Source organism: Marmota marmota, unplaced genomic scaffold (assembly GCF_001458135.2).
Source record: "Marmota marmota marmota unplaced genomic scaffold, marMar, whole genome shotgun sequence".
NCBI lineage: Eukaryota > Metazoa > Chordata > Mammalia > Rodentia > Sciuridae > Marmota > Marmota marmota.
In genome coordinates, this window is record NW_026000169.1 from 6,294,043 (window position 1) to 6,307,055 (window position 13,013).

At 33.3% G+C, this 13,013-nt stretch overlaps 1 protein-coding gene across 3 annotated transcripts in view; it reads left to right on the forward strand.

The window, feature by feature from the left end:
* The window catches only part of Pik3c2g (phosphatidylinositol-4-phosphate 3-kinase catalytic subunit type 2 gamma), a 340,206-nt gene that overhangs the window by 46,520 nt on the left and 280,673 nt on the right, over positions 1-13,013 (forward strand). For all 3 annotated transcript variants that reach the window (XM_048787228.1, XM_015498207.2, XM_048787229.1), the window contains one exon: positions 12,069-12,171. In XM_048787228.1, coding sequence (XP_048643185.1) covers positions 12,069-12,171 — 103 coding nt within the window. The remainder of the gene's footprint in view (positions 1-12,068; positions 12,172-13,013) is intronic.

A 13,013-nucleotide genomic window follows, 5' to 3' on the forward strand; every position in this document is an offset into this window, starting at 1 on the left:
GGGGAGGGGGGGTATACTAGAGGATAGGAAAGGCAGCAGAACACAACAGACACTAGTATGGCAATATGTAAATCAATGGATGTGTAACTGATGTGATTCTGCAATCTGTATATGGGGTAAAAACGGGAGCTCATAACCCACTTGAATCAAAGGGTGAAAAATGATATATCAAGAACTATGTAATGTTTTGAATAACCAACAATAAAAAATTTAAAAAATAGTAGATTTCTTCATTCATCATGAAGACATATGCATGACAAACTTGAACCAAATGCCTGAAAAGTTGAAATGTATTAGAAAATTCTAGTAGCAAATAATAACTGATTCCAACTACTTCATAGCCTGAGAACTCACTTCCAGACTTGTGAAAAATGCTTCCTTTAAAAAACAAATTAGAAATCAACAACAGGCAGAGATTTTGGAAATTAACAAATATGGGGAAATTAATACATATTTAAGTGAATGAATGAATGGAGAAATTATAGAATGATTGAAAATAACACAAATAAATAATAAAAAATTAAATTAAACATATCTTTTAAATTTGTTTTTAGTAGTGACTTATAGTTTTATATAATTGTGAGGTTCATTTGACATATTAATAAATGCATATAACATTAAAAAAAAAGAAAATGAGATCCTACACACTAAAATGTTAGAGTCATTATACCTTGAAAAGAATTACAATATAGATGATATTTAGTCATTTTTTATTTATGGAGTTTCCACGATAAGCATGACTTTGTTATCATTCAGTTAAAGAAATAAATTGTTTCTACTGGGGAAACACAAATGACAACGTGAATAATAACATAGGCTTTAATGGAATTAGAAGTAGTTTGGAGATCCTTCCTGAACATGTGAGAGACTGACAGGGCCAGAGACGAAGGAGTTGCAGGAGGCCTCACAGGAGGAGTGAAATCCAGGGATATTAACATGGTGGAATTTAAAAACTTGGTGAGTGAAAATGAGGGATTGTGTGAGAGGAAGAGATAGAAGATGATGACCAGGTTCAATGGTAAGTCCAATGACAATAAAATAGATCTGAAAGAAACAAAAATTTTGAGGATGCATGATAACTAGTCAAGTTTGAAATGCATTAAGTATCTGAGCACTGAAGGGATATTGAGAAACTAAGTCAGATTTTATGAAAATCAGCATAGGTTAGTGAGTCATTATTATTATTTTGTTATAAGCTCTTTCATCCTCTTCAGTGCACACATATACATGTATGGAGACACAGATGTTTATAACAAAATATTTACTATGCCAAATATAAAATTAGATATTATGAATATTGTCCTATGTAATTTCATTCTAAAAATGTTATTTAAAAAAAGGTTTGTGTTAATTCATTATAGCTGTATATACATTCAGGTTCATCTTCAATTAATCACACTTGTATGGAATATAATTTTCTCCATTTCAGTCTGCAGTACTTCCTTTTTCATTCCTCTCTTCTCTCCCTGTTTGCCTTCCTCTACTCTACTGGTCTTCCTTCTATTAATTAATTTAATTTTTAATTGGTACACTCTAAATATACATATTGGTTGGAATTCACTGTGATTTATTTGTATATGTATATAGCATAATTTAGCTGATTTCATTCTGCAGCTCTTTCCTTTTCCCATCCTTTCTTCCTCCTCTCTATTCCTTTTCTCTACTATAATGACTTCCCTTCTTTTTTCATGGGACCTCCCCGCCTTTATTTTCTTATTTTGTTATGCTTCAGCATATGCAAGACAGCATTCAACCCTAGACTATCTGAGTCTGGCTTATTTCACTTAGCATGATTTTCTCCTGTTCCATCCATTTTCTCTTGTTCCATCCATCGATTAAAACTCTACCACATTTTCTTTCTCCATTCATCTGTAGATAGGCACCTGGGCTGGTTTCATATCTTGTCTATTGTAAATTGTGCTGCTATAAACATTAAAGTGATTCTTTTTCTATAGACTGCTGATTTTAGTTCTTTTGGATAAATACCAAGGAGTGAGATATCTGGGTCATATGGTGATTCCATTGCTAGTCTTTTGAGAGATCACCATACTGCTTTTCAAAGTAGTGGTACTACTGTGCAGTACCACCAGCAATGCATGAGTGTACCTTTTCTCCACATCCTTGCCAAATTTATCATTATTTGTATTCTTGATAATTGCCTAAGTGGAGTGAAAAGAAATTCCAATGTTGTTTTGATTTGCATTTCTCTGATTGCTAGGGATGTTGGACATTTTTTCATATATTTGTTGGTCATTTGCATTTCTTCTTTTGAAAAGCATCTGTTTAGTATTTTTTCCCATTTATTGACTTATTTCTTGATTATTTGTGGTGTTTTATTGTTGTTGTTTTGGTTGTGGATTGACATGATACCTTTATTTTATTTATTTATATGTGGTGTTGAGGATCAAACCCAGTGCTTCACACATGCAAAGCAAGCATGCTACCATTGAGCCACAATCCCAGCCCCTGCGGTGGGTTTTTTGTTTTTGTTTTTAATTTTCTGAGTTCTTTATATATTCTGGATATTAAACCCATGTTGAAGAAATAGCTGGCAATTATTCTCTCCCATGATTTAGGCTCTCTGTTCATAATCTTAATCATTGCCTTTGCTGTGCATAAGCTTTTTAATTTGATGCTCTCTCACATATTAATTTTCGGTTTTATTTCTTGCACTTGTTAATGAAGTTGGTTCCTTTGACATGTTAGAGTGTTTTCTTCTAGCCTTTGCAAAGTTTCTTGTGTAATTCCTAGGTCTTTAATTCACTTCAAGTTGGCTTTTGTGCAGGGTGAAAGATGGGAATCTAGTTTCATTCACCTATATATAGTTTCCTTTGTCCCACTTGTTTAAAAGGCTATTCGTTCTCCAACCTAAGTTATCAGCACCTTTTTCAAGTATCAGAATCTGCACAAGCAGATTCTAAAGATAATTTATCTCTCACTTTTCCCACCTGTTAAATGGGAATAATAATATTTTCTTTGGAATGAATGGTATTACATGTGAATATTCTAGGCCTAAAATGTTTTTAATCAGTGAAATTGAGTAGTACTATTTTTAACTACTATTACTCTCATTTCCTTAAGCTTTCATGTGTTCATCAGAAATCCAATATCCTAAAAGAAGTATTACTTTTCTGGTTATTAAACACATGTATTTTTATTGATATTCATTTGATTCTCATCCACTCTGGATTAAATAGCAAATTCTCAAACTTTAAACTACTTGATTTCTTTCAGATAGTATATCTGTCTGTTAAACTAGCCACAATAAATACTTGTGGAACCAACCAAGCTTAGAGGATATAGTTGTAGGAGAAAAAAGATTTCTTACCCATTGCTAGGTTCATGGCTGAAGCACTTATAGCAAAAGACAGATTAATAAGAAATGAAGCATATGATTTATTTCACACTGTGTCCTTCAGAAATGAAGACCCAAAGAAACATTGAGAACCAGGTGTTTTTACATTTAAATATGATGAAGACAGGACAGTCACGGGAAGTGTGAGTGAACAAAGCGGGTAGAATTTCAGAATGAGGATGGGAAGCAAGCAAAGGGGGCCTGTTTGTTCAGATTCTTACTGAAGACTTTGTCTGGGGGATAAGGATATGCCTGTCCTCAGGGTGTAGGGAGTGTGCCTTTGGAATGATGATTTTTGTGACCTGTTTCCTAGAAGCAGAGCAATGGGGTGGGGAGGAATGAGAGTGAGCTTATTCTGCTGCTGTTTCTTAAAATGCCAGGGTTTCCTATTTTGGGATAGTGTGTCCTGAACCCCATTACAGAGAAGTCCCTTTGTCATTCAAATTGAAATGCCAATCATCAGGATGCTTCCCCCCCCCCCGCCCCCGCAGCTTTGCTAATGGCATGTTTGTGGTTCTCTATTTTGTATTACCTAAGTTCTATTTTGTATTTTTATTGAATTATCCTTTCTTTACCAAGTAGAATAGTATATAAAATCCTGAAAAAAGAGGAAATGTAAATAAACATGACTATATGTACATGTATACGTGCATATATAAATTACACAATATATTTACATTCATACCAATAAACTAATGCAAGTGTCTCAGACTTTACTGTGTCATAAGAGTCGCCTGAGGATCTGTTCTGACTCATTTGATCTGGAGTGGCCTCAGAATTGGCATTTCCAACAGGCTTTTGGGTGAAGTCTATGTTGCTGGGCCACAGCTCGCCTTTTAAAGTAGCACAAGATTAAAAGCCAAGGATATAAAGGACCAGAATTTATACTCTCCTAAAGAAAAAAATATTTGCCCACATTCCCAGAATAATGCATCATATAAAATTAAATCTAATCAACAAAGTAATTAAGATGTTTATACCTCATAACTTACTAAAAAATAAGCAGTAAGCTCATGGAAAAACAAAATTCCATTTTTTCATATATCAACTATATTTTTGTAACCCATTTAACCCTCATCTTAATTTAGTATCAAAAACATTTTGTCTTAATTGAAATATCCTGTAACTCTCTCATTGTCTGTTCTTTCTCTTCCTGCCCTCCCCCTGCCATGGCTCTTGCTCTGCTTCTTCCTATTAAGTGTATCTAGAAAATCTACAAATACCAGGCACTCACTTTAACATTTTCTGCCTGGAACTCTCTTCAAAAATGACAAATTTCTGACTGATTCTACATTGAAATCATGGTATATTTACCAGATAGTTCAAATATATCAAATATGATCTCATTAACTATTAGTATTCTCCTCAGAAAATGCTTTATAAATAGGATTTTGAATGATACACTATTATGAACAGAGAGTAAACTCAAAATTAGAACAGAAAACATCAATTTTTATAGGCTCCTGGAAGCATAATACTTTTTTAAATATGAAGCACAGGATATGGAACTAGTAAATTAGAACCAGAATAGAGAGTACAGGGTCTGTAGTTACCAAATAGAGCACATAGTTAGCATGCATGAAGTCCTGGGTCCATCCCCAGCATCACAAAAAGAGAAAAAGAAAATAACAAATTCAAGAAATAATAGAGGAATAGAAATATCTGGTTCATTCAAAAATATTGAAATATTTTATTTTGCTCCTGTTCCTTAGCCCAAATTTAATTACCATGGCAAGGGGTATACTTGGTAATCCCATTTCTCATGATCTGTTTCAAGAGGCTGATCCCACCATACTTGTCCAGGGGCAGGTTTGAGACAGCAAGTACAGCATTTTCTCTTTCCCCTCAGTTGCAGCACAAGAGGACTGGAAGTTGAGGGCTGTTCCCTATAGTATTCCCACATCTGCCTTCCTTCCAGAGAGTAACAATAGATACTTAGACTTGTAGCCATCTCACATGAGTTCTTTATCTTTCTTCATAAAGATATTTACAATATATGAACTACAATGCAATCTCATAATTTTATCACTTTTTCTCTAGCCCAATGATTACTAGGAATATAGGTTTTTTCTATTTCTCACCCCTGGTCTATATAATTTAAGTAATGTCTTCTCTAAAAAATTTCCAATAAGCCTTACTTTATAATTCAATTTTGAAATAATTCTCCTGATCATCTGCTGTGTGAAACAATAAATGTGCTATATTCAAAAGTTTTAGCTAAATAAACCATGACTGTATTGTCAGTAGTTAACCATAAATGCCTCATAAGGAGAAACTGAATATTCTTTCTTGAAAACTCTGTTTGGACCTTTATTTGCTTACAATGACCAGTTTTATATCCCTGATCAAAATGAAACAAAACTCCTTTTATTATTTAGTGTTACCAAGGAATGTTACACCTCAGAGTTCTAAATATATATATATATATATATATATATATATATATATATATATGAAATACCAGACACCTGGGAAGCTTAAAATTGTGCTTTGCACATTTAATATTGTACTTTAGACATTTTCAAAATAATTGCTGTATGATATAACCATATTGTTTGTAACAAATATTTTTCAACCATTTCATATGTTAAATATTTAGGGGTTTTTTAATTGATTAAATTCTTACCATATATTTATTTAAATACCTGTTTGTTGTTCAAAAATTTTCCATTTCTGGGGAGCATATTCATTGAGACTTTTTCATAATACAAATTTTCAAGAAGTTCTTAGAAATACTTCCAATATGCTTTCAAAATATAAAAGAAAAGCTAATGCCACCAATATACAAATGCACATATAATCATAATGGTCAAATTTAAGTAAAAAATATCAGTAGATGATTACTAACCAAACTTCTAATGTCTCCTATCCATAAATGTGACAGTATTTTAAATTTTAAAAGAATTTNCCCCCCCCCCCCCAATGAAATTAAAACTTTCATTTAGCAAACTTGAAAAACTGGACAATTTTACCACATTTAGAGCAGCCTAAGACTTCAAATTATAAACTAATATGTTGTAAGTTTTTGGACTTACTTTGAATACTCCTCCACTTATAAAATCCCTGGATCATGTGGGAAGATAGAAGGAACCTGGCATAACTTTGGGCTTTCACACACGGTTCAGAAAGTACAATCTGTTGATCAATCACTCATTAAGAGGTGTACTTTTAAGATTTTCGATCTCCTTCAAAGTGTTTATCATAGCATTTCAAAATTAACTGTTTTGTCTATCTCTAATAGAAAGCTAACAACAAAACACCATACAAATTTACACTTAGTTTTCATTCAATAACACTGTGTTAGAACAAATGTGCTCATATGTGGATACTCTATATGTTTTTCTTTTGAGAACAACACTCCAAAGAAAAAGCTTGTAATAGATAAAGATAGTTTATTATTAAGCCACATTTAGTAAATAAAGCATATTTCATACTTAGGTTTTCTAAAAAGCTGAATTTGCAAACACCATTACTAGACAGACTTGATAAAGAGAAGCACAAAGATGTTGTAGAATTTTCCCAAGGAGACATGGCAAAGCAGACTTGAATGTAATAGGTACAGCATTTAATTTCATTATATCTAGAACTATAGTCTGCAGTTATCAAGTTATTTTGTTCCTTAAAAAAATTGTTTTTTAAAGTTAGTAATTTCTAAGTACCCTCCAAAATTTGGAATTAATTAAAATTTAAATAGCCTACTGTTCTAATTTCTCTAAATTAAGAAAAAATTTAGCTAAAGAATTTTTGAGTTACATATTATTTAAAATTAACCAATATCATCTTAATAAGCTGAAATATGCCATTTTATTCTGTTCCTTTTTAAATATTTTTAAAATTTTAATTTGTTATATATGACAACAGAATGCTTTACAACTTATACATATAGAGCACAATTTTTCATATCTCTGGTTGTACACAAAGTAGAGTCATATCCTTCGTATCCTTTATATATGTACTTAGGGTAATGATGATGATCGCATTCCACCATCTGTAAGGTTGTGGAATATTTCTCCTCTGGAGTGCTTATAGGAAAGATAATGAAACCTTGAGATGGAATAAAATTTCTATTTCTAATTTCCTGTGTTGGTATCATTATTACATTTTTTTTCATATCATACCCAAAAAGAGCTTCTTAGAGTTCAGGACTTATTTTTTTCAGAGGATGCAGGGTTCCAGCATCTCTGTTGAGTTTTTCTTATTGATTCTGTCTTAGTTAACTTCATTTATATAGATTATTGTGCTACTACTTACTTAATTGCTTTGACTGCATGGAGTCATAGAAAAGGCATTGCAAACTTGAGACTTGCTATAAAACATTTCTTCTGGCATTAAGAAAACCTCTTTCATTCGTATATTCAATTTAATCTTATTTTCAAATTAAAAATATATGTGTTCTATGTAAAAAGGAATATAACCATATTAAGTGAGGAAGCATGATTGTTTATTGCCTTTTATAGGCTGCTTTAAGAAAAACGAAGCATTTGAGAGGAAAGGTTTAGAACTCCTTGGTCCAGTTCCCTCTTGAATAATAACTGTTGATGTCATAGATGGTCTCTGTTCAAGAGCATTACCCATCTCTACTAACTACAAGCCCTGGATTTATAATTCAACTTCTTTCTGTCTCTCCAAGTAATGAAGTTTAACTTTTCCTATCCATTGTTCCCCTGGAAGCAAAATAACAATAAACTTGAGTAGTTTTGGCATCAGAAACCACATACCACTAATCTTTATCTGTGCTGAGACAACTCCAAATACCACTTTGAGCATAAAATATGGGACTGTTTTATTTGTTACAAAGAGCAGCTTACTAGAATTAAAAGATATTATTGGGGCTGTGGGTTGTGGCTCAAGCGGTAGCGCCACTCGCCTGGCATGCGCGGGGCACTGGGTTTGATCCTCAGCACCATATAAAAATAAAATAAAGATGTTGTGTCCACTGAAAACTAAAAAAATAAATATTAAAAAATTCTCTCTCTCTCTTAAAAAAAGATATTATAGATGTATCATCACAGAAATTTCAAAGTAGCAAATGCCAAATGAATATATGTATGCCTGTATGCATAAGTGTGCACATACCACTTAAAAAAATGCCCTGTAAAGTACTATACTAGCATTACCATTTTGTTATATTTGTTTATTTCTTTTCTCTTTCCCCCTTTCCTTTTCTTTCCTTTCTTTTCCTTTTTCTTCTCTCCTCTCTTCTCCTTTCCTCTCTTGTCCTCTCCTCTCTCACAATCAATCTCTCTCTTTCAGTCTCACAATCAATCTCTCTCTTTCTGTCTCACAATCTCTCTCTCTCTCTCTCTCTCTCTCTCTCCGCCTCATGCATGTCAGGCAAGAGGTCTACCACTGGCACCCGCAACCCCCCTTACCTGTATTTCTGACCTAGTTTTAATAAGTGTTAAAGTCTCACATAATTACTGAATTTTCTTTAAAAAATCTTAAAAAGCTGTCAGACATTCTGGTTCTCAATATTCTTACAGTCAAATTACAATAGTCTTTTTCTATACATGACATTAATATTTCACTACATACCTCTGTGGCTACTCCTTACATATAAATGAAGAACATTTGACCCTGTTATCCTATGAAATGAGGATATATATTTATTCCAGTGAAAAAGCCTGCTCATAAATTTGTGTTTAGAGGAGTGCCTAGGGTGGTGAGAATCAATATTCATAGATTGGGTATTATCTAGAAAGTTTTTTTTTTCACTTTAAGACAGATGTATTTGCATTTCTGTTTTTGTGTTTGTGTGTGTGTGTGTGTGTGTGTTAAGACTATCAATCTCTCTTTATATAACATATTGCCAAAGAAATACTTTTAAATAGCATGAGTAATATATGAATAGGAAATAGAGACAATTATGTATAAGCACCCTTTTAGTGTTCATCTTTAATGATAAGTATACTCATAACAGTTACTAAGATATTAAATAGCAGAGTTGGAATAAAATATTTGTTGAGAGAATAATAAATGTACAGAAATCATGATGTGCAAGTATATATTAAGAAAAAAACCTAAACCTCAACTTTTGATTGCATCATAGATTCAGTTTATTGAACAGTTTAATTTTACACATGATTATCAAAGAAAACATACTGAGCACACTGACTTGAAATCTGAGTGTACAATCTGAACTAGATAGTTCCAGTGTTCATTTCATAAGTGTATAAAACCACATGTGTTCAAACCCATCTTCCCACACTGCCAAGCTTTGCATTTCTTTGTCTTGATATTGTATCCTTTCCTACTATCCCCTTTGAGACCTAGATTTCTGTTATGCTTTGGATCTGGAATGTTACCCAAAGTCTCTTGTATTGAAAGCATGGTCTCCAGTGCAATAATGTTCAGAGATGGGGCTTTAAGGAAATGATTGGATCGTGAGGTATCTAACCTCATTAGTGGATGAATCCATATGTAAGCTTTTTGTTGCTGTGAATGAAATAGCTGACAAGAAAACTTAGAGGATGGAAAGTATATTTTGGCCCCTGGTTTCAGAGATTTACTCCATGATTAACTGTCTCCATTGCTCTGGCCCATAAGAGAGGTAGAACATCATAGCAGAAGGTCATGGCAGAGGAGTTTCTGTTTATCTCAGGGCAGCCAGGCAGCAAAGAGAGTAAGGGGAAGTGACTGCAAGGAAGACAAATCTTTCCAGGGCATGCCTCTAGTGACCTATCCCCTGCCACCACACACTACCTGCCTTTGGGTGCCACAAATTCAGTCCATTCAAACTAGAATGGACTGATTAGGTCATACCTGTCATAATCTAAACATTTACCCCTGAATATTAGTGCATTAACACAGGATCTTGGGGGATAACACCTTATATCCAAACCATAACAATCCATTTGGTGGATTAATAATTTGAATGGCCTACTAAAAGGTGGTAGAAACAGCAGGCAGGTGAGTCATGGTTGGAGGAATGGGTATGCTCTTAGAGACCATATCGACCTTATCTTGTCCTTAGGTCCTTCCTCTTTCTCTTTCTCTGCTCTCTGGTTGCTATAAGCTGAGCAGCTTTCCTCTGCCACACCCATTTGTCATGATATTCTGCCTCTCCTCAGGCCCAAAGCAATGGGACCAGCCAACCATGGACTGAAACCTTTGAAATCATGAAACAAAACAAATCTTTCCTCCTTTAAGTTGTTGATGTCAGGTATTTTGGTCACAGCTTCAAAAAGCTGACTAACACACCTCCTTGAACACAAATATATTTTTCTCCATTTTCTCATTAAATTAGACATCATACCACCCTCCTATCTCGTCTTTAATCCTTTTTTTTCTCTTCATTTTAATTTTCTCTTGCATTGTACAATTCAACGGACCTGTTATGTGGGTTACCTATTAGTTTTAAATTTTCTACTAGCCATAATAAGAAATAGAAAAAGAAACAAGCCACAATATACTTAATTTATTATTTAACTCAATATGGCTGAAATATTCTTTCAATATGTAATTAAATGAAGTTTTTGAGATGTTTCACACTATTATTTGTGATGAATCTTCAAAATCCAGTGAGTAATTTACACTTTTAGTACATGTTAATTCAGACTAGCCTCAGTGCAATTGATCTGTAGTCACATGTGTCTAAATAGCTTCTATGCTGGCCAGTGTAGTTCTAGATCACTAAAACAATATATTTAATATAAATCTATAGTAATATAGAAGTTAGGTATTAAGAATAAAAACTGTCAAAATAATTTAAATATTTAAATATAACAGTGGATATTAACCAAATAATACTCTAATTTGTGTTACTGTGCTAGGCATAAGAGTTCCACATATTTAGTAAATTATTACTTTAAGGATCCCAAACTTCCAGTATGATATTTTTTTTCTCCTGAAATCCTTCTCATATTTAGCCAAGATACTTTGAATAAAATACATTTACAAAACAAATTTTTCTGAATAACAAGGGTTGGAGATGTAAAAGTTGAAAGCAATAAAGGAGACTACCCAGCAAAAGCCTTTCATTTCACAGAAAAATCCTTCAGACTTTGTTTAAAATGGTATGTTTCAAAAGAGCCATTTGCTGTGATCACTATGCAGTTTGGGCTTGGCAAATATTTAGGGGCAAAAAACAGAGAGGAAAAGAAAATATAATTACGCCATTAGAAATTCTGAAATATGAAGGGATTTTTTTTTCTGCTTAATCTTCTTGTCAACCCTTTGATGTAGACATTAATTTCTCAAACCCAAAGAGGATAGTATTGAATTTCAGATAGTTTTAGTTCACTTAGCCTGCCTAAGGTCACAGAGCTAGTCTACATATCTCCAAAGCCATCAAATTTCTACTACTCAACTCTGCTCCCTTCATACAATGGTCCAACACATAGATACTGTGGCATCACCTAGAGGCCTCCAGAAGCATGTGGACCTCAGTTTTGAGATTGCTACATAAATAATTTTGTAAATTATTCTTTATTATAGCTTACTGTAACCATCGTAAGTGTATTTAATCATTTTCTAATTTATTAATGCATTTTAAAAAATTACAATATGCTGCTACACTTAATCTATGTATATATGATCTCCTCTCATTATATTCATTCACACACATACATACACACACACACTCTCAGGTTACTCTTACCAGACTTTACCAGAATAAGTTCCAAAAATAAAAAGGAAATGAAGACAAGGAAGAAAACACACACTTGAGGGTATTGTAGGAGGATGTGATTGTGTTCATTTTTTTCTTCTTCAGTGATCACTGTTTGGGGAGCCACAAAATGTTTCAGAAAGATAAATCAGTTATTCAGCTTCAGCTACAGAAAAATAGGGAAGCTCCAGGAAAGTTATCACGAAAGGTAAGACTCCTTTGCATTGATTTTCATTAACAAACTGATACACTTTAGGACAATGTTCCTGTCTTTATGGCTTCCTGCCAATTCAGAAACACCTGACTTAATAAATACATGTTTATCTGAATATAGTATTGAAATATACTGAAAACTTTATCTGCATGCCTGTTAATTTAGACCAAAACAATAACATGAAAGCATTACTGCATTTTTAGTGTTTGGTTCTGAATGTTTGTTCTCCCCAACCCCCAATTCCTGTGTTGAAAGCCTACTCCCTCAGTTGTATAGAATTAGGAGGTTGGGACTTTGAGAGGTAATTAGATTAGATGAGGTCATGAGAGAAGGGTTCTTGGGATATTAGTGCCCTTTTAAGAAGAGATGAGAGACTTGCTTTCTGTTTCTTTTTTCTTTCCCCTATGTGAGGACACAGCAACAAGGCTGTTTTCTATAACCCAGGAAGAGAACTTCACCCAAGCTTGAAACTCCTGGTCTCCAGAACTATAAGAAATTCGTGTCTGTCATTTAAACCTTCTAGTCTATGGAAAGAGTTTCTTATAGCAATCCAAGCTAAGACACTCATAATAGTAAATAAATTTTGGTCTCAGAAAAGTTATTGATGAGAAACTTACTAAATTTTATAACTTGGTAAGTCATAATTATAGCTTACATCTATATACTGAGAAGTAAAAGGAATAGAAAATGTAAAGAAGAAACTATTGAAGGCAGAATAATAACACAACTACTGTTCATTTGAAAACTATTTATGTCCCTAACTTAAAGCAGGACAAATTAATATTCACACCATATATAATAAAACTACCTAGAAGGAAATTACTGTGCTTTAATGA